This window comes from Sturnus vulgaris, chromosome 1 (genome assembly GCF_052056855.1).
Source record: "Sturnus vulgaris isolate bStuVul1 chromosome 1, bStuVul1.hap1, whole genome shotgun sequence".
Taxonomy (NCBI): domain Eukaryota; kingdom Metazoa; phylum Chordata; class Aves; order Passeriformes; family Sturnidae; genus Sturnus; species Sturnus vulgaris.
Window position 1 is genome coordinate 14,369,585 of NC_142243.1, and position 21,608 is coordinate 14,391,192.

General features: G+C 36.6%; 1 protein-coding gene across 2 annotated transcripts in view; it reads left to right on the top strand.

Annotated features, from left to right (window-relative positions):
- The window catches only part of KIF5B (kinesin family member 5B), a 33,936-nt gene that overhangs the window by 1,948 nt on the left and 10,380 nt on the right, over positions 1-21,608 (top strand). The window contains exons 2-16 of one of the 2 annotated variants that reach the window (XM_088159741.1): positions 5,621-5,708; positions 7,271-7,344; positions 7,792-7,896; positions 8,314-8,362; positions 8,659-8,714; positions 8,828-8,915; positions 10,334-10,458; positions 11,912-12,016; positions 12,364-12,509; positions 14,271-14,419; positions 15,856-16,049; positions 17,007-17,075; positions 18,136-18,342; positions 20,098-20,241; positions 20,868-21,053. In XM_088159741.1, coding sequence (XP_088015867.1) covers positions 5,621-5,708; positions 7,271-7,344; positions 7,792-7,896; positions 8,314-8,362; positions 8,659-8,714; positions 8,828-8,915; positions 10,334-10,458; positions 11,912-12,016; positions 12,364-12,509; positions 14,271-14,419; positions 15,856-16,049; positions 17,007-17,075; positions 18,136-18,342; positions 20,098-20,241; positions 20,868-21,053 — 1,785 coding nt within the window. Of the gene's footprint in view, positions 1-5,620; positions 5,709-7,270; positions 7,345-7,791; positions 7,897-8,313; positions 8,363-8,658; positions 8,715-8,827; positions 8,916-10,333; positions 10,459-11,911; positions 12,017-12,363; positions 12,510-14,270; positions 14,420-15,855; positions 16,050-17,006; positions 17,076-18,135; positions 18,343-20,097; positions 20,242-20,864; positions 21,054-21,608 lie in introns of both variants that reach the window. The other variant, XM_014880391.2, reaches the window with a different exon arrangement.

A 21,608-nucleotide genomic window follows, 5' to 3' on the forward strand; every position in this document is an offset into this window, starting at 1 on the left:
CTGACTTGGGGAAAAATGCCCCCAAAATTATTAAATTTGGTAGCAGTGACAGTATTTGTGTCTTGTTTCACAAAATTTGAGTAAAGGTTTGATATTCTCTGATTTTGTCTTTGGAATGATGGCTGTAGGACAAGATTGGTATCCTCAAAATTATGACTTGAATCTCTAAAACTGTTGGCAATAACTTGTGTTTGGTGGTTTTGTTTTTAATATCTTAACTGAGCTTTTACAAATTTTGGGACCTAACCGGAGCCTGTAGTCAGGCACCGCTTGTTTCTGTGTGTTGCAGAATTGCCCAGGGGAGGATAACAGAAGCTGTGCTCATGAAACAGTGTCTAAAGGGCTTCCTCCATAAGCTGTGTGTTTGATTACTTCAGCTCTTTGGTTTCTGTCCTTGTTGCTGCCTGTTGAGCAGTAATTGAGCCACTTTGGGTTTTTTATAGCTGCTTTACTCAGCTGCCTGAAGGACTTGCACCTCCTGTGGGCGCCAGGCTCGCTGCTGGAACAGTGGAGGCTGCTTGAATAGTGCTTGGGAATTGCCTGTAATGGTCGATGGCAGGTGAAGACTGGGAGGCAGCGGAACCAGAGCTGATCCCAGACTGCAGATTTGACTCCTGGAGGAGGAAAATCAGTGACTATAACCAAACCCTCCTCCTTCCTTGACTCCCCTGTCATCTCTGAGCTAGCTATCTTCCCTTCTTTTTCCTAGCTCCTATGTAATTAATATCATCCTTGTCTTTCTGGACAAGTGAGTAATTTTGATTTGTGTTAGATAAAATAATAGTGTTAACTGTAGCTAGTGTGTAACAGCAGTTTGAGGGGGCATAAGGTGTTGGTCTGCTTTGAAGAGCAGACTCTGAAACAAAGTATTTTCATTCCACAGGATGAAACTTTTTAACTAGTAAACAGCTTTTAATTTTTTAATTACAGATGGCTTCTTTCCATCTTAATATTATATTAATTATTTTCTCCTAATGGCTTCTCTTGTTAATTAAATACAAACATTTTGTTAAAACGGATGACAGGATGACTCGTTGTATGACTGTTAAGCATTAGAAATGGACTTGTATGTGAAAATTGATAGCAATTTGCTTGTGGATTTCAGGCTTTTGAGTAAGATAGAGAGGAAGAGCAGTTGGATAGGGGATTATCTCCTTTGTTTTATCAAATATAAAACTACTTGCAACTGAGTAGCTTTATAGTTCTGCATAATGTAGCTATACACCTTCTTTAAAAACCTTTCTATTCTTAGTCTTCTTCATCTTAAAACTGCCCAAGAGATGCATTGCTGAATCCAGTGACACTCAGGGGTTTGGAACTGAAGCCTGAATCAAAACGAGCTCTACCCAGTGGCTGAAGTGGTGAGGCCTTATGGGTGTGCACAGAAATGAGCAGTATGCCTCTGCTGTCCAAATGGTTTTTAGTAACGATCATTGTCTATTCCTTATTTGTATGGCTTTTAGAAAAGAATCATGGCTACTTGTCTGTATTTTCCTATTTGTTTAAGTACTATTTTTATTTAGTGTAAGATGTACCCCTGTGATCCTGGAAAGAGCCTGAGACATTTGTCTTTCTTTTTCATTATCTTTTAAACTAATGTCAGATCGTAAATGAGACAAGGCTAGGTTAGAACGTTGTTAGAATCAGATAATGGAGGACACTTGCTATTACTGCAGCTTTTAGTTGTAGATTTTGCAAAAGAAAAGTGCTGAAGGCCGTACTGGACTGTATAAATTCAAGAAGTGAGATGCATTCTTAAAGTAACTTTATTATTATTTGCTAATGCAAAAAAAAGCAGTGTTTAATTAGAGACATAAAAAAGACATCAGGTCTACAGTGGAACTTTAAATATGAATCAGGAATTACAATTTGTAGCTGAAATAATACAATTCTTCCAGTGTTACTCCCTATTTCTTTTTCTTTATTCTATTAAATGTTGAGTAACAAAGATGCTTTTCAGGTGACAGTGATGTGATGATTTAACAGAAAGGAAATACTCTGGTTTACAAGAATCTGTAAAGGGAGATCTTTTTCCCTGGCTGCAGTCCCACTTGCTTAGAGGCACCTTGCTCATATTTGCTGGGGTTTTTTGTTCTGAAATTCAGTGACCATTATTATAACCAGCAGTGCTTGCTTTTCTCTTCAGAAGAGCCTTTCTACTAAAGTTTGGCTGAAACATTCATTCAAAAAGTACTGTTTCCATTCTGGAAATCGAGTTTCTAGTCAGAATGTTTAAAATCACATATTTTGGTTATTTTATAGCAATAAATAACTGCTGTAAAAGTTAATACTTGAGTTGCAGTATTTGCACAGAAGTAAGAAAAAGAGGGCAAAAAGAGCTGAGATTCACCGACTGTACTATGTCAGCTGCGTTTTTATATGCATGGGCCTAAGACAAGAAGAAAATCCTCTTTCTCTATCCTATAATTTAAATATTAATTTGTAGCTGTTGGCAGTGTTGGACTCGATTAGGTGTGAAAAAGCAGCACCACCTTAGCTTAGTAATAGGAAGAACTGAGTCAGGTACCTGACATCATACTTTCCAGGAATTATTCCCTTTTGGATTATTCTTTTAACATATTTTGAGCTGATGAGAAGAACATTCTTTAATATAGGTGCAGATCTTGAAGGCAAAGTAAGTCCATTATGTACTGCTTTAACCTTTTAGCAAGAATAGGCTAAGCATGGGTAGGTATTGTAGCACTGTTTTAACTGTCCATTCTAGCAAAAAACACTAAAGAGCTTCTGGATGTGTTGTGTCAGAAAATACGCTACTGATTTTTCAGGTGAATTTTCACTGCTGACTTTCCTTCAGATATCAATGCGTATGAATGTGTAAATGAGGTGATCTCATGAATAACCAATTCTGTACCTTATGGAAAGCTGCAATAGTAATAAGGGTTTTTAAAAAGTTATGTCTGTGGAGATAACCTTAAGTATTTCTCGGACTTTTGATGTAAGTTTTCAGTATAGTTATGATTGCAGATTTTTCTGTAGTCCTCATTGGACATACTGACAAAAAGCTTTTCCACAGAAACTCACATGTACTCCAAATTTTGTATAATTTAGATTGGCTGAGCATCCTTTTATGCAGTGGGTAACTAGTCTTTAAGTTAGCTGTGATACTGTACTTCAGCATCATCCCTTTATTAAGATTTAGTTTAACTGCTGTTAAATCATGTTGGCAGCTGCATCTTTCTGAAGGCTTTGAGAGCACTTGGAAATTTTTGCTGCGAGACCACATCCCTTCAAGTGCAAGGCAACTGCGGGAGCTGAAGTTGTCTTGTGGTTGACTATGGACAAAAGAAATGCTAGGCAAGGAACTAAAAGATTGTGAGACAGGAAGTCAGAAGTTCTGCTTGTTTCTTGGTATTTTATGTCTTGCTTAAAAGGCCAAGTGTATTAAATTTTTAATAGAATTTGAGGACCAGTTTCTGAAAATTTCTGGAGTGTGTCCAAGCAGTCTCATACTGTGTTAGTGACACTGCTACTACCCTGTTAGGGACACCACATGTTACTGCTGCTTGGGCCTTTTGTATCTTTGGCTCATCGTTAGATCTGATTGTTTACTGCTTGGGGAAGAAAAGGCATCTGGTGCAGAAAAAATATCTGACACTTTAATCTTTCTTGATTAATCTCTTAAAGGTAATGAGGAGACTTTGTAGGACACGGTAATCTGTGTAATACTGTTTTAGCTTTGTATACTGCAGAAAGTAGGCTGTCAAGAGAAGTGATAAGACATAGCATTGCAGATGTCAAAGATGTGAAACCATACTGAGTGGGAGTAATTTGCATTCTTAAAACATATTTATTCTGAAGCCTGCTTGTCTAAACCTATTTTGATTAGATACTGATTCAGTGATGATGGAGCAGGGACATGCCACTAATATGGATTTTCATAGGTGTGATAAATGAAAAAAAAATGAGGGCATGTAAGCAAATATTCCACTTTCCACCTGCAAAAGATGGAGAAGTGACAAGTGACAACAGGACCGTTTGTGAGGATTCTCGTGGCCAAAACTATTAAGTTTTGTATATTGGTAGCAGTTGTTAACTTGAGGGAAATGGAAATTTGGTCGTGTGCTTAGCAGCTTTCGCTGTATAAATAAACAAGGTCAATTAAAGGCAATGCTGCCCAAGTGAAGGCCTTGCAGCTTGATTTTCTGTTCCACAATGGAATTATTTCAGTGCATATAAATAAGCACTTGAGCACGAAACAGAGCTGATTAATGTTTTGGGAAGTGGCCGACTTGCAGTGTGTAGTGTAGCAGATTGCTATCTGTGAAATTGGAGGCTTTTTGAAACTACAGCTGCTAGTGAGAAAGATGGTGTCATCTCTTCTACAGTATCTTCCTTTTTGTGTAATGTGTTTTCAGTCTTCATTTTCTTACCTCAGGGTTACTTCAGTTGTTAGTTGTCTCCCTTCTGGTGTATCTAATGGCCTCAATTCTGCCTGTAGAACATAGGGATTTGAGGTGTCTTTGAAGCTGGAATGAGTAATGGAGGAGGGTGGTGTTTTCCCTTCTGTGAAACAAGTGTTTTGACAAACTTCAGCCCCTTAGGAACACTTTCTGCCTACTGAGTCTTGTGGTTTCTTGAACATATTTATACAGTGAACACTGTAATTATTTTTCCAAGAGGGTGCTCGTCCACCTGATCTCAAGGCCTCAGAAAAATGTGTTTAGTCTATAAAAAAGCTTTGTTTGTTATGATGCTAGGTATTATTAAAAGACAAATGGAAGGTCAAGTCAGGGAAGGGAGATGTGGGATGTTTCTTTGCCAGAGAGGCAATTCCAGAGTATCCTTGTGGAAGGGTGATAATGAATTTAATTTTGGCCGAATGGAACACTTAACAGTTGCAGGGAGTTTAACAGTGTTTACTGACCTAGGTTCTTTGTAAATTTCACCAATACGCTTGGCTGCCAACAAAATCAAGTTCTTAAAAGGGCTACAAAAATTTGAGCTTTGTAAGATGAGCATAATCATTTTTATCCTAATGGATTGTCAGCTGCTTAGAACTGTTATAGAGCTTCTGTAACACAAAGCAATATTCAACATTCCTCTCAAAATTCTGTCAGATCTTCCTCATGTAGTCTTTTCCAAACAGTTTTGTGAAAGATTCCCTTCCCCAGTATTGCCTTTTCTTCTGCTTGGAGAGCTTTGTTTTAAGGATATCTTATATGGCAGAATAGTTTGTGTTGAATGTTTCCTTTTGGTTTGATTTTTTTCAAGAAATACTACCAAGATAGATACTCTGTGTCACAGGGTATGTTTTTAATAATTTGAGTTTACCAGAGTAAATCTACTACCAGGGTAGATGAGAATAAGGCGTTCTCAGATGTACAGGCCAGGCATTGGTTTACCTTGTAAATCAAGTAACTTGAGGTCATGTGGCAGAGGACTTTTGCAGAACTATGTAGATAACACTTGGAAACCAAATATATTTAATTCAAGGCCTTCCTTGTAAGCAACCATGGGAAGATTTAGGCAACACTATTTAAGCTGATTTCCTCACTATAGTCTTCAAGTGCTTAAAATAGAAGGTTGGGGTGAGACAGCCACCTTTGAGTTCCACTTCCAGCATTTTTTGATAACTCTTCTGGTTTTATTTTTTTTGCAGTCCAAGCCATATATATTTGATCGTGTATTCCAGTCAAACACATCACAAGAACAAGTATACAATGACTGTGCTAAAAAGATTGTCAAAGGTAAGGTGTAAGATCAAATTTACCATAAGAAAATCTCATATTCCTGTGGATTTCAGTATTGGAAACTAATACTTCTGTTGCTGCCTTTTATCTTCGGAATGTTTAATAAGTTGCCAGCATGGATTGTAGCACCATACAGTCATCCTGTAGTTGAGCTAATAAATTATGCCAGTGCTTAACCTACTGTTTCAGTTGATTGCAACATTTGGTAACATTTGCCAGTTACATTTTAGGGGCTTTTTTTACAGTTCTCTGCAATGATAATTTAAAACAATTTCTCAGAAATTAATAATTACAGCTGTTATTAATAAGTTTGAGGTGTGTCATTTATCCCCACATGTCCCCCCAAATATGCTGGTGAAAAACATCATACAGAAGTTCATTTGGAGAAATGCAGGAGGAAATGAAAATTGTGAAATACGAGTTATTGCTGTGCAGGCCAGGGTGTACAGTTTCTCTGTAACTGAATTCTCAGATTTGGCCTAGTAACAAGAAAATCAAGTCTTGTTACCAAGAAGGATATGCCTCAGTAAGTTTTTGTAGTAAGCAGTTAGCTAGTTACCTGAAAATAATATTGATTCATTTCTTGAGGGCATCATTAAGTTCTAATTGACACAGCTTTAAAAACAGCTTTACATAGCCTTGTCAGCAGTCCCTGAAATACCAGCTATTAGTGACAACAGAATATTGGGTAAATATACTATGTTTTTCTTCATTAGAAAAGTAAGTTACTATGGGAAATTCATGCTGCTGCAGGTATTTAACCCTTTAATGAGTTAAATAATAATCAGGCTCAGATCAGAAGTTTGCTCCCTGAAAACTGAATTTAGCTAAGAATTGTTATGCTGCCCCTTTTCTCCATGTAAAACTCTGAGCTCTGTGTGACATTTCTCAACTGTGCTGCATCAAGTGGCAAATGAGCTCTAGTGGTGAGAGATGGATTTACTGGTATGATGGCGTGGCAAAGACCTCCTTATTTGGAGTATCTCCTCATGCTTGTTTTTGGAAAATAAAAGTTTGCTTGCAGGATGTGATTCTACAATAACTTAAATGTAAACAAGCCAACCCACCAGCCCCTCACCCCTCAATCTAAAACTTTCCTTGGTTCATTCATAATTTGACGTAGAAGCTTATGGCCTAAGAGTAAGATGCTTGGCACTTAGGGCATTGCCCATTCTCATCACAATTGGACAATTAAACTTTCCTGAAGGTAGAAAATATGATGGTTGTTCTCATGTTCGGCTTCTTCTGAGATATCAAAGACCATCTGTTCAGCCTGGCAATTGTATCGATTTCCTTTTTGTTCCTGTGAAGTCCTCATTTTTCTGGTTGAAGAAACAGTTGCTTCTAATCAGCCAACTTCTAAGACACAGTGATGGCAAAGTACATTAAAAGATGTAGGGAGGAAACCCTCCCTCCCTGTAACTCTAGCACCAGGTTCCCAAACATTGAGTGATTTCACTTCCTGGACATTTTAGGGCCTGCCTGCTTGCATTCTATTTAATTTGACTTTTCTTTAGAAGAGTAAAATAAACGCTAATGAAAATACTCTTTCCCTTTAGATGTACTTGAGGGATACAATGGTACAATATTTGCTTATGGGCAAACATCATCTGGAAAGACACACACTATGGAAGTAAGAAATGTTAAAATAATTTTCTCTTACTGTCACTGTCATGTCTTCTCATCACAATACTCTTTGCTTTGTAGAAATAAGATGTCTGCTTCTTTTCTTCTTGCAACATTTTGATAACCCGTTATTTGTTCTAGGACTGAGAGTGGCAATTAGTGTGGGGTTTTTTTCACCCTAAGTAGCAGGATGAGAAACACAAGAATAATATCAATGGCATATTTTTACTTGTTGTAGTTTGGGAGAGTTCTGAGACTGTTTTTTTTTTTGTTTTTTTTACTTTTCGGGGAATTCTGAGGCTAAATGGGTGGTTCACTTTACTTCATAAAGTAGTGTGTCATACCTGTCAGCATTTTGTCTGTTAACCTGAACCAGATGTTTTGTGTTTGAATGCTGTTTGTAATGCTGGATTGAGTATGAATTTTTTGTTATATTATATCTTTTTCTGTTAAGGGGAAGCTTCATGACCCAGATGGAATGGGCATTATTCCAAGAATAGTGCAAGATATTTTTAATTATATTTACTCCATGGATGAGAATCTTGAGTTTCATATTAAGGTAAACTTTTCTTCATTTTTACTTTATCTGTATTAAAACTCGAAAGTAGTCTGTGGGTAAATAGATATTCTCTATCTGTTTCAAATACCTATAGCTTGGAAACCCAATAACCTGAGTTATTACTGAAGTAACTGATTTTTTCCTAAAGAAGAATTATGTTAACACTTTAATTTTATGTAAACACTTTGTTTTGTTTAATTGAACGTTGATGTAAATTATGCTGATAACCTGTGGCAGTGCTGATAATGATTGAAACTTCTGATCAAAACAATTTCTTCTTAACTGTGTATTTTAGTTCAGCCTTAAGAACTTGAGCTGGACGTAGTGTTATGTGGAAGGTCATAGTAATCATGCTGAATCCTTGTGATCAAGAAGCAAAGAATTTTTATCTTCTGATGTATCTCTTCTTACTTCTAGGTGTCATATTTTGAAATATACTTGGATAAAATAAGGGACCTTTTGGATGGTAAGACTTATTTGTATTGAACATATCAAATAAATCATTCTGGAGGGACATATTAAAAAACCCTTATGTTACTTAGGTATTCATTAGGCTAATAACCTTTGCATTATAAAAGTCCATCATAATGGGAAAGCATGGAGCTCATTTTATGGTATTACTAAAGCTGCAGTGGTGGTGCTTTCTTATATGTTAAGTTTTTGTCAAGTGTTGCTGAGAGGTAGCATTTTTGACTTGGGCATGCATTGTATGCAGTGCTTTCATTCAGTTTTGCCTTAGCTTTGGAATATTTTCTCTTCCAGTTTCAAAGACCAATCTTTCTGTCCATGAGGACAAAAATAGAGTTCCCTATGTAAAGGTGAGTATCAGTCTGATATATTTTCATCTTGCACTTCTCTAGTGTGCACCATTTACTTGTGCCTTGTTGATGTGGTGTTGTTTTTCACATCCCTCTCTTTTCTTTTTCCAAAGGGTTGCACAGAACGTTTTGTATGTAGTCCAGAGGAAGTTATGGATACTATAGATGAAGGAAAATCAAATCGACACGTAGCAGTTACAAGTAAGTATCATCTTCTGTTTCCTTTTAGTGATTTATCGATTTGCTTCTGGTATGCCTTAAAAAAGTAGGGGAGGCACAGATAGTGAGCTAAATCATTCATGTTTTTGAAAGGGTCTGGCATAAGCAGTTCTAGTATGTCTTTCAGAAACGAGTATTTAAATTCGTTTCTGGTTAGATCATGTTGCTTAGACAGGGATTGAAAGGAGAAAGTAAGTCATCAGTGAGGAACTCTGCATCTCTGGAGGAAAAGGTGTAGTTCTGTTTTAGGAATAGTGCAAAATCCCCGTTCGTGGAATTTGTTTCAATTAACCTAGAAATCTGTAAGTGGGGCTCTTCCACAGTTTGATCATTCTGTTGCGTATTCTAAGAGCAGCTGATCAGAATTCGAACCTGCTGCAAATTTAAGCAGCATCCCAAGATTCTAGGATTTTTGGCCTGTAGCATGCAACTGAGTTGCAAGGAGCCAGCTCACAGGTCTCCAAATTTCCACAAAAAGCAGGATTTGGAAATGATAGGGAGGTTAGAGAAGACGAGGGAAGATGTAGGTGCATGCCAAGTAAAACTTGAGCTCTTAGCAACTGAGGTGACTATCAGAAGTCTCAGACCCAATTTGAGGATGTTTCACAATCTTCCTGTGTTTGGTTCTTTATTCAGGAAGAGAGATTATACAGTCATTAAGAAAATATAAGCCTTTTCTTCTCATTTCTTTGGTTAAGGATCAAAAATAAAAATATTATGTTCCTTTTAAAGAATGTTTCAGTCTTGTGATTTTGCTTTGTTGCTCCTGAGTAAGAAAGTTTAAGTGGGGTCCGCACTAAGAAAATTGGGATAGAATATTATTTTGTGTTCTTTGCTTCTTTAACATCAGTAAGCTGATACTTTTAGAACTGTGAGAGATTTGTAGTTGAAGAAGAAATGGACAGATGTTCTCATTCAGATTGGAGTCTGCTTAAATTTTTTTATTGGATTAAAATAATACCTTAAATTCAACAAGTCTTTTTTTCTCTTAATGTTTCACAGCAGAGGGGGCAGTACAAGACAGGGATTGTATGGCTGTGGCCAGTTAAAACTTCCACAGAAGGGTAAAATGGGGTACACTGGAAGTCTGCAAAAGACTCTCCTATCAAGGCCTAAATATGCTTTCTGTTCTAATAAAGTAAATTAACGTGTGAAATCCATGGTTGACAAGCTAATAAACCTGCTGAGTGAACTTGTGATATTAATAGGACCCCAAGGGAAAACTGGACCTATCTTGTCCAGTTAGATAACCATTGTTTTTTGCAGCCTCTAGGTCTGCTGTCATTGAGAAATTACACTATACAGCTTCATTAGCTTTGGAACTCTGGCTGCATTCTGGGAAGGTGTTAAGTGAGTGGTTGTACAAATCTTTTTTACAGCGTGTTTATTTTGAATTACAGATATGAATGAACACAGCTCCAGAAGTCATAGTATTTTTCTTATTAATGTAAAACAAGAGAATACTCAAACAGAGCAGAAACTAAGTGGAAAACTTTACCTTGTGGACTTGGCAGGTAGTGAGAAGGTAATTATAAGTTTATTTTTCTTTACCATCAAGTATTTTACATTAGTGTAATACTGATGGTTCACTTGTCACTTGAGGTGTGTTAATTTTGGCTTTGAAACATGGTTTCTGAATACTAGGCTGGCTTGGCTGTTAGATACTACCACTTTAAGCTGATCTGCGGTTCTGCAAGTGAGGATTTGTAAATCCGGGCTAGGGTGGGGAAAGAGGGTAAAGTTCAGTTTCAGTATCTGAGAGTGGGAAAAAAAAGTTACAGGTGTGTGGGTTAACCAGGTATACAGTAATAAAGTTTTATGGTTGTGGAATATCTTAGTTTTCTTATGTAGTGATACCAAGTTACTTAATTTGAAATTCTGATTAGCAGTGGTTGACAGCTTGCTTTCCTGTATCGGTAGCTTAAAGCAGGGGAGGAAATACGTACTGTAATTAGTCTTCTCAGAGCTGGATTTCTGACATTCTTTTCATCTTTGCTTCTGGGTTTGTCCCTGACTTTGCCTTCAGTTTTTTCAGTCATTTCTGCTTGTTGTTTTTCCTTACTTCATTGTTCTATGACCTTGTTGTCTGTGATCCTCTGTTTATTCTGAAATGTGTTTCTTTAGTCAGAGTATTTTTTTCTTTTAAAGAAAAGGGTTGGGTTTCAGGTCTCCTTTCTCTGTGGTTCCTTTCAGTGTTTGTTTCAAACTTTACTTTGGTGCATTTCCCCAGTTCCTTTGAAATACATGGAGTTTTTAATGCTTTGTGTCAGTTTAAACACAGGAATATAGAATTGTTTGGTTGTAGTCATGGTCACAGCTTGGTGGAAACAGTAAAGGGGACGTTATAGAACTGTAAGTCAAATTCAACCCTTGCAGCAAAAGAAGTAAGGTAAATAGCTTGGCATCAGGTCAGATTTTTTAGCATTTCTGCTGATACCTACTTAAGTTCCTAGAGCACTCATGTAGGTCAGATTCAGCCTCTAAAATCTATTCTCACAGATTTCTGCTTGTGAAGATTTTCTGCTGTATTTTCCGGGTGAAATAGTGATATGTGGTTTGGGTTTTATGATTTATTTTGTTAGGGTTTTAAAAGGTAGTTTGATTTTAAGGATGATCTCTGGACAAACTGTTCATAATGCTTATTTACTTTTAAGGAATTCAGTCTCTTTTTTACAGACTTCGAAAAACTATTGAATTTGTTAATTTATCAGATGTTATTAACTGCACATTTATCTGCTACAAAAAGGTGTACTTTGCAGGGAGAATATTTTGGTTAAAAACATGAGAACTGTCTTCAGATACTGAGTTTTGAATGAGAAATTGATAATGAATTGGGGAAAGAGTCTAAGAGTTGGCTTATGTGTACCTCATAAAGTTAGGGAGACTGATTTATAATTGGGGAAATTACACAAGTTTCTCTTTAATATTGAAGGTATTTTTTGAAGATGCATTTAGTAACGTCCTGAAATCTTGTATAGGTTAGTAAAACTGGAGCAGAAGGTGCTGTGCTGGATGAGGCCAAGAACATCAACAAGTCTTTGTCTGCTCTTGGAAATGTCATCTCAGCACTGGCTGAAAGCAGTGTAAGTGTTCTCTTTTGTCTTTTTATACTTAAAGGTTAAAAGTTTGCATCTCTTAATGTGTTATGCGGTGACCATTATTCTTGTACTGTATTGTACAGTAAAGATTAATAGGTTACATGTAATGCTGAGCGACCCAAGCATCATACTGAAAGTTTCCTTGTGCTCTAAAGGTTACCAAACATAGAAACACAATTTTGTCATCCTATGCGTCTTCAGTTTTATGATTAATAAAGTAGAATTTAATGTCTTTCTAGTAAGGTCATACCTAGCAAAAATGTAGTTCATATTTCAGCAAATTAAATGTGTCTGAAAACCTGTGACTGATCATTTAACCATTTTCTTGCTAGACATATGTTCCATATCGTGATAGCAAAATGACCAGAATCCTTCAAGATTCACTAGGGGGTAATTGCAGAACTACTATTGTTATTTGTTGTTCTCCATCTTCTTACAATGAATCTGAAACTAAATCTACTCTTCTGTTCGGCCAAAGGTGAGTAGATGACTTAATAGGAATAAATGTAGAATGAGAAATAAGTAAATTGCTCTATTAAGATTCCTGAACCAAATTAATGACAATGTTTATTTTCTTTCTGTAATTCTTCAGTGAATATGTGGCAAAGTGTTGTGATCTATCTTGTCTCATAAAATACAAAAATCCTTAAACCAGCCAGGATCCTGAAGACTGTATTTTCAGGAGGAGCATATAACTTGGTTCAAAATGTGGTTTAATGTATAATTTTGTAGGGCTCTAAGTCCTTCCCTGTCCCCTGCCCTCCCTAAAGTGGGAGAAGGTAGGAAGGAGCTCTCCTCTGCTAAGTTGAATCCTTTTTGCCAGGAGAGCCTGTCCTCTGGTCTATATCTAACAGTCCAGTAACCTTTGAAATTATACTTGTAAATTCCAGTGTCATTTGTAACTGAATTTATACATACTCATTTCCAATTTGGTATTTCGTTAGGTAGCTCTGCTTTACCATTCTGTTATTGTTGCTGCTTTGTTGTACTCCAGTTCCTGACCACTAGATTGAATCACATCATTTAGTGGGGCATGTTACAAAAACAGTCAATGTTTTGCTAGTCCATCTGGTCTTTGATGGTAGTATACCTCTTCAGTTCAACAAGATAATTTCCTACTGGTCTTCTCTGAGAAGTTTTGTATTATGGAAAATAGACCAGATTAGAAATCTGGCAGAATATGAATAGTTAGTGAGTGTGCAGTAATGACTGCATTCTGCAACAGTGGAGGTTTTTGGTTTCCTTTTAGAAGGTAAGAGGTCTTTTATTATTTAGTGGATGAGGTACTGAGAAGTTTCTTCCAGCTGCAGCTGTATAGTTTCACTGCCTTGTGCTCTTGATGTCTTCAGGAATAAACAGAGTGCACTTCTGTCTCAGCCGCCATAGTTAGTCCAGTATGTTAATTCAACTTTCTAGGGATGTCAAATTTATGCTGAAGCCCTCCTCTGTAGTAACTGAAGCCTATGTAATAGTCATAATATAGTAGAAGATCATGTCTCTTTTAGTGGTAATGTCTCCCTAGGATTTTGAGAAAGGTACTTTTAGGAGTCAATGCAAGGGAGATGTTTAACTGCCATTAAGCTTTTTTACTGTTCAGATTTTTGGAGTGGTATATTGAGTAGTAGAAGACCAAACAGGAAATTACTGAGATAAGTGAGGTATGGCACTCTAGTGAAGACCATACATTACTTCATGAATATGTTATCAGTGCTTGTAGTTTTGTCTCCAGTCCAAGCCTAATTTAATGGAATTCACCTGAACGTAGAGTCTTAACATTCTGCAGTTATCTAAGTAGCTTGTACGACCTTTTTGGTTAGTGGAGATCTAGTATCCGGACGTTTTGGTTGAAATGAGCTGTTTTTTAGAAAAGCCAGATGGTTTGCATCCTAAAAGTGTTAGTCTTTGCATTGAATAGTGTTTGCTGGATGTGGAATACTATCTTTGTTTCAAAACTATGCACAGCTGCCCTGACCTGAGTTCCTTCAGGTGAAGGCATGCAGGTGAATTTTTCCAACTCAGCTTGAGATTTCACAGTTTTCCCAAGTTGTGTTGCTCTGTCCACTGGCAGTTGTATCAATCTAAATTCAAGAATAGTAACTTGACAGGGAATAGAAATAAGGTTTTGTAAGAGATGGGAATGTTTATGCTTTCACCAGTGATATGTGAACATATTATTTAGTAACCTTTAATTCCTTTCTTTAAAAATGAAATTTCAGAGCTTTTTGCTTTTTCTGTGTAGAGCAAAGACCATTAAGAACACAGTCTGTGTCAATGTGGAGCTCACTGCAGAACAGTGGAAGAAAAAGTATGAGAAGGAAAAAGAGAAAAACAAGACTCTACGTAACACCATACAGTGGCTGGAAAATGAGCTCAACAGATGGAGGAATGGTGAGAAGCAGTTATGTTATTATTCTGCAAACGTTAGGCAAGACAACAGACACTGAATTAGTTTTCAGGCTACCAGAAATAGCTAAGAGCACTATGTAAGGCAGTAATAAGGATATTAAAGCTATAGTGTTAAGTCAACTTTGGAACATGGTATTTTTCACTTCATTGCAACTGAAATAACTTCTGTGTAACAGCAAAAATGTCTGAAGGTGTATTCATGTTAGATTGTTCATCACTTAGTTTTCTAGCAGGACTGGAGTTATATACATTGTAAAAATCTTACTTTGGGGTATAAAAACCTGATTATTTTTAAGTGCAGAAACTGAGTAAAATGCTTCCTCTGCTTTGGTTTTCTGATTCAAAACAATATCACAAAATCTTGCCCCATTTAAATAGGCAAAAAGCCCACCCAAACCCCAAAGTTGCTGACAGTACCAAATGTGTGCCTGTTAATTTTTCCTGAATGATTAACTTCTTATCAGTTCAAATTGCTGGCAAAATGCAAGTTATTAGTGAAGCCATACATTCATGAAAAGAGAACATAGGTCATACAGATATATTCTGGAGTTTGGCAGCTGTAAAAGATGATTTTGCAATCGTGTGGAGAGCTGCACCACATCCTGATGTTAATCTCAAGAAAATAGCTGTGCTGAAATAGGTTTGGTAGGATGTGGATTATTATTTTTTTGGGTTTTTGAGGGTTTTTTTGTTTTGGTTTTTTTGGTTTGGGTTTTTGTTTTTTTTTTTTGGTTTTTGGTTGGTTGGTTGTTTTGGGTTTGGTTTTTTGTTTTTTTTTTTTTTTTGTTGGGTTTTTTTATTGTTTCAGAGCTGGTATGGGGCCATACCTGAAATGTCAATATTCTGAAAGAACTATACTTCACATGAGATACTAGAGTGTTGGAAAGAGCCTGTACCTTCCAAGGACTGCATAAAATGTTTTGAATAAAACACTAAGGAATTTAGTTTAATTTACCAGAGAAGTACCTTGGCATGTGGTGTTTTCTTCTCTGTGAAGTTAAAGTGTTCTCATCAGAAAAAGCATTATGAACAAAAAAGGATAAAAATGTAACTGAAAATATTTTAAATTAGAAGCAAAGCAATGTAAAAGTAAATATAACCACCTAACAAAACAGAGCGCCAAGGGAAAGAGAGAATTTTCTGTCTTCTGGGAAAGTTAGGTAACTTTCTAGAAGATACGGTTTGGTGTATAATTTGAAGCTCATAGCAGAGTAACTGTGTGAAATACTATTTCCTGCTCACCACAAAATATTGTTTGGATGATCTAGTGGTCATTTTGTTTTGCCAAGTAGTCAACTGAACTCAGTTGCTTATTAATTGTGCAATATTGTTAGTAGGAAATACGTAATACTTCTCAAGGGTAATTTTGTGGGAATTATGTCATGGCTAATTGTTCTAAAATGAAGTGCATTTTTAAGGGGAGACTGTACCAGTTGATGAACAGTTTGACAAGGAGAAGGCCAACTTAGAAGCTTTTGCAGTGGACAAGGATATTACTGTTATTAATGATAAACCAGCTACCACAATTGGAGTAACTGGCAATTTCACTGATGCTGAGAGAAGGAAGTGTGAGGAAGAAATTGCCAAACTTTACAAACAGCTGGATGACAAGGTATGCCGTTCTTACCTAATGTAAGATCTCCTGAAAATGTCTTGAACTATATTGTTGTGTAATATGTCTTCAGCATTCTCAGGAGGAGAAGCCAAGGGGCAGGGAAAAATCTCTTCAGTCTTGTGACCAGAAGGAATGGTCTGAAGTTGTGTCAGGGGAGGTTTAGGTTGGATATTAGAAAAGGTTCTTCATCCAGAGGGAGGTTGAGCCCTGTAACAGCTTTCCCAGGGAAGTGGTCACAGCACCAAACCTGACAGAGTTCAAGAAGCATTTGAACAATGCTCTTGGGCACAGGGTGTAACTCTGGGGGTGTCCTACACGGGGCTGAGAGTTGGATTAATGATCCTGGTGGGTCCCTTCCAATGCAGGAAATTTTGTGATTCTGTATTTAATTTGCCAGTATTTGTTTGTTAGCTCAACTTGTTAAAGTATTTACTGAGGGTGCTTCCTCTTAATTCTGATTAAGACGAATCAAAGTTGCCTTATCTGGTGCTAAGGAGGTATCATTTGTTCGTTGGAAAATAATGGACATGGGAAAATGAGTAATTTGAAGACAAAACTTTTTTCTTTCCATGTTTTGGATATTTTATTTGAACATCATCTCAAATTTAAGCAATAGTACTGTATTTGAATAGAAAAAGTCTTTAAATATTAATTGTTTCTTGGAAGTTAGAACAACTTGGAAAAGACCTGCAAAAGCACAGGTATGAGACTTTTGTCTCTGAAGCATGATGTGTTACACATACATGGCAGGTTAAGAGCCTAACGAATCAACCAGTGAAAAGAATTGTTTTTTACTTTTTTTTGCTTTGTTCCATAATTATCTCGGAATAGGGAAAAGTTAGATACCTAATTTTTAGATACCTAAAAGTTAGATACCTAACCTAGTGTCTGCTAGATTATTTTTTCTGAGTGGTATTTGTCAGTTTAATGAGAACGGTCTTATTTCAACTGCAGGATGAAGAAATTAATCAGCAGAGTCAACTAGTAGAAAAACTGAAGACACAGATGTTGGATCAGGAAGAGGTGAGTTTTGCTCTTGCATCCATATTTTATTTTTGCTTGTCTTTCCTGTAAAGAAATTGGTGGTATTTGGAACAGGTCACAGTTTATGACCAGCTTACCACTGCATAATAGTTCTCTTCTATGCCTTATCTAAATGCTCTGCTTGTTCATTCCTCTTGTCTACACTGGTGCTGGCCAAACTTAAACCAGTTTACTTAGATCTTAAGTATCCATGAAGATTGAAAGAATTGAGGTATTTTATGCAAAGACAGCTGCAATTGTCTTCCCTATGCAAAGTTGGCAGGCTGTCAAAACTGAATGTAACTTGATTTAATATAAGAAATCTGTTTTAAAGTTTACTTCTGGTCAGTTGCTGTACAGGAGGAGAAGGGAAATGTATTGGCCCACAATGAAAAAGGAAGCATCTATGTATTCATTAAGACCATACTTGCTAGAATATTCAAATTATTCGTGTGCACATTTTGCCAGGTATATAAACTAGTGGGGGGACATTCCTATTAGTTTAGCCAAAGTATTAGAAAAATTATTTCTCTATAGCACAAAAGTTAAAAAAAAAATTGTAATCTTCATGATCAGAAGGAAATGAGCCAAGGACTAGGGAAGTTGGAGCTACTGTTGAATCTTACTTAAATAAATATGCTCTTTTAGCAATTGTACCCTTTGTCTAGTTATTCTTCAGCAACTAGCAGTGTTAAAATTCTGGAAGTTTAGTCCCTAGATTATTGACAATTTCGTACTCCTAAGTAGTGTTCAGTGACTTTTTTGAGAACTTGGAATATTCCATGTGCATTTCTAGTTGCTATTCCTATATGTTTTCATTTGTAATCACTTTCATTTTTAAGATATTTGAAAACTTAAAAGAACTGTGAATATAGATGGTAAATTTAGTTGTTCATTTTATTCTCTTCTTGGTATCCTTATTACATGAAGCTAGTCACTAAGAATGTAGATATAAGCTATTGTAGTAGCTAAAAGCCTTAATAAAATTCAAGATACGCATGGAATTTTCTTCATGATTATTTATTGTTGTATTTTTATTAAATCTCTATCATTATTGCAGCTTCTGGCATCAACCAGACGGGACCAAGACAACCTGCAAGCAGAGTTGAATCGCCTTCAGGCTGAAAATGATGCTTCTAAAGAGGAAGTGAAAGAGGTGTTACAAGCCCTTGAAGAATTAGCTGTCAACTATGATCAGAAATCTCAGGAAGTAGAAGATAAGGCGAAGGAATATGAACTACTTAGTGATGAACTCAATCAAAAATCGGTATGAAATTGGGATAAGAAATTACTGACCATCTTCAGTGTGACTTTGCTTGCCTTACCCATATTTCTTAGTCATTTAAAGTATTTCACAAGGGAAAATGAGATCCTAAGTCTAAAACTTACTTTGTTTTTGCAGGGAAAGGTTATCTAAGACCCTTAAGCTTAAGAAAAAACTTAGGGTGATTATTGACCTTGATAGTTCTTGTCTTTTTAATGCCTGTGGCATTTTACTACCTGAAGAGTGTTCAGAAATGTCCTAGGTGTCAAAACCTAACACTTTCATTACATGCTAGTTTTGTTTGTCTTTCTGGTGCAGTTGGGGAAATCCTGACTTAAGAATCTGCTTCTTCCAATCTTGAAGTTGCAGTGAGCATGCTGCAGTTTTTCTTGAAAGGAATGTGTGTTTGCCTGCTGTGTGTATGGAATGTGAGATAACTTAGCTTGATGACTTCAAAAATAAGCAGTTTGGGTTATTTTTTGAAAGGAGTAGCTGAGGACGTATTCCAGAAGATAACCCTGGTTAAAATGTAGATGCAGCATCATTCTCAGACTACTGTGCACCTCCTTACATACCTGCAAAGTTTCTGAACTGACAGTTATTTGGCAGACCTCAATCAGTTTTAAGCAGTTAATACTCTACCTACTGTCCTAAAATTCTAAGTACTGGAAAGGATCAGCATGTTTGCTGACATTGCAGACAATATTAATGGCACAAGTCTCAGTCTTCTCTGTTCTTGAAGATGATAATAAGAGGGTCTGGGTCTTCTAGTGAAGAAGATGGCTATGGCTTTCAATTTTCAGTTAGTAAGATTTGACTTGGTAGAACGCTAGTGATGTAATTGGAGTTTACAAGATCATGAAACTTCTCTTTAAACTTCTGAGTATTCTGAGCTGAGTAATCTTTTCTAGTAAGTGACATCACTTGAAGGTTGGCCAGAAGTCAGAAAATCTATGGTCTTTGAGCAGCATTTAAAGCTGTTGGAGCAGGCTTGCTCTGTGTGTGTGTATGATTCTGAAGTGTATGGTTTGTTTTTTTGCTGGTTTTTTTTTTTTTAGTTTGCTTTATTGATATAGTTTCTAATTATAGGCAGTGATTCTAGATATTATAACTAACATCCATTAAGTGTTATGAATAACTCAATCTGCAAGAAAGCAGCTGTTCAGAGGTGTCATAAAATTGAGACGTCCCAATCTGGCACTGCTAACCCATGAAGTAACCATCCTTTGGCATCTCTGCCTGAAATTTTCCTGCTATAAAACTTCTGGTGTTTTTTTAAAACGGGACAGCAAATAGCAGACTCTTTAGCATGCAATCTGCTGAGCTGCAGCCACTACAACCACAGCAGCTCAAAACAGCTGAATAAGTGTTGTGCTTATGAAATGTCAGTACTGGGAGAGTACTCTCCTTTTTTGATTTGCAAGTAGGGAAGAGTTAAAAGCTTTGCAGATAAAGCTGAAGTTGTTCTAATTTACCAAAATATGGTGAAAAGTGTTGGACTTGCTGACTATTTACCCTTTTTCTATAAATGTGATTCCCTGCAATATTTAATTGTATATAACTCTAAATGCTGTTTAACAATGTTGACACTAATTTTGCTGCAGAGTTTTAAGATTATATTTTGTGCATTGAAGGTCGCTGTCCCCAGTACTTTTTAGTTCTTTCAGAAGAAATGCTGGTGCTCTGTTAATAGGACGAAATGAGTTCCAAGAACAAGAGTGTGTTTTGTTTAATGAAGGGTAACTTCTTTGACTACAGGTCACTTTAGCCAGTATAGATGCAGAGCTTCAGAAACTTAAAGAAATGACCAACCATCAGAAGAAACGAGCAACAGAAATGATGGCCTCCTTACTAAAAGATCTTGCAGAGATTGGAATTGCAGTAGGAAATAATGATGTCAAGGTAAGAGTTAATCACTGCTGTCTTCAGTGCCATGTACTAAAAACATACATTGTGGATAGGTGGGGGCATTTTCTTAGTATGGTAAAAATTACCACCATAGGAAGCTTCATGTGTATTAATAATTTGGACATAAGCTTCTCTATTGCTTATATTGTGACTTAATCAGGTCCCAGACAGAATCTGATTATGCATAGACAAGGAAGAGCAGGCTTGTTTTTCTTCTGAAGCAGTGTTCTCATTCATGTTGTCAAACTGCTGTATGAAGTGGTCTTAATCAACAGCATTGTCTTGGAAATCTAATATTGACCTACAGTGATGATTGAGATGATACTTGTGTCACAAACAGAATGATGACATGAAATAAAAGATAGAAGATGGCTATAGGGCAAGAATGTAAGCAGTATTAGAAATCAATAGTGAATTGTGTTTCCTTCTTCAAGCAACTCATTGTCTTTGTGCAAACTTCTAAATGATCAGAAAACTTAAATGCCAAAATGTAAGGGTTTTTGGGGTTTAAGTTCTGTGGTTATCAGTTGAGTCTGGGGATGTCTTGGGCATTGAGATGCTCCAGTGCACTGTTAGCTCACTTTTATCTGACCTTTCTAAATGTCCACCCTTTTCAGCAGCCTGAGGGAACTGGCATGATAGATGAAGAATTCACAGTTGCAAGACTGTACATTAGCAAAATGAAATCAGAAGTAAAAACAATGGTGAAACGTTGCAAACAGTTAGAAGGCACACAAGCTGAAAGCAATAAGAAAATGGAAGAAAATGAAAAGGAGTTGGCTGCCTGCCAGCTCCGGATCTCACAGGTAAATATTTCTCTACAGTGTTCTTTAGAAATTAAATTCATTAACCTATCGGGGGAAAAAAGTTGCAGAGTTTTTTTGGCACCTGACAAAGCACAGTGAGTGAACAGCCATAAGACTCAGCTGTTTCCTTAGTACTCTCATCAGATTGGATGCTTCTAAGTAATTCAGTGAATGTCAGAATGTCAGAATTTCTGCAAGGTATCTGTAGCCTGCTAATGCTTTTGTAGCACTTGTATTAAATACTGGAGTTTGTGTGTTCTCCATCACAGGATTCTTTACAAATACAAGTCTTACAGAAGCAGTGGCTAGTGGGCACTCTGCCTGCTAATGACCCCTTGGAAGTAGGAGAGGTAATACAGTAAAATTCGAAGAGGTTTGCATAGCAGATTAAATTTATTTCTAATGTGAGAAAGACCATTTTAATATGATTATTAGAAAAGATAAGTAATATGACTTCTAACAGTTCTGAAAACTGTAATCTAGATATGCAGTTTAATGTTTCTGTATTTTGTTTTTCATACAGATAATATTTTTTAAAAGCAGGAGATGCACATT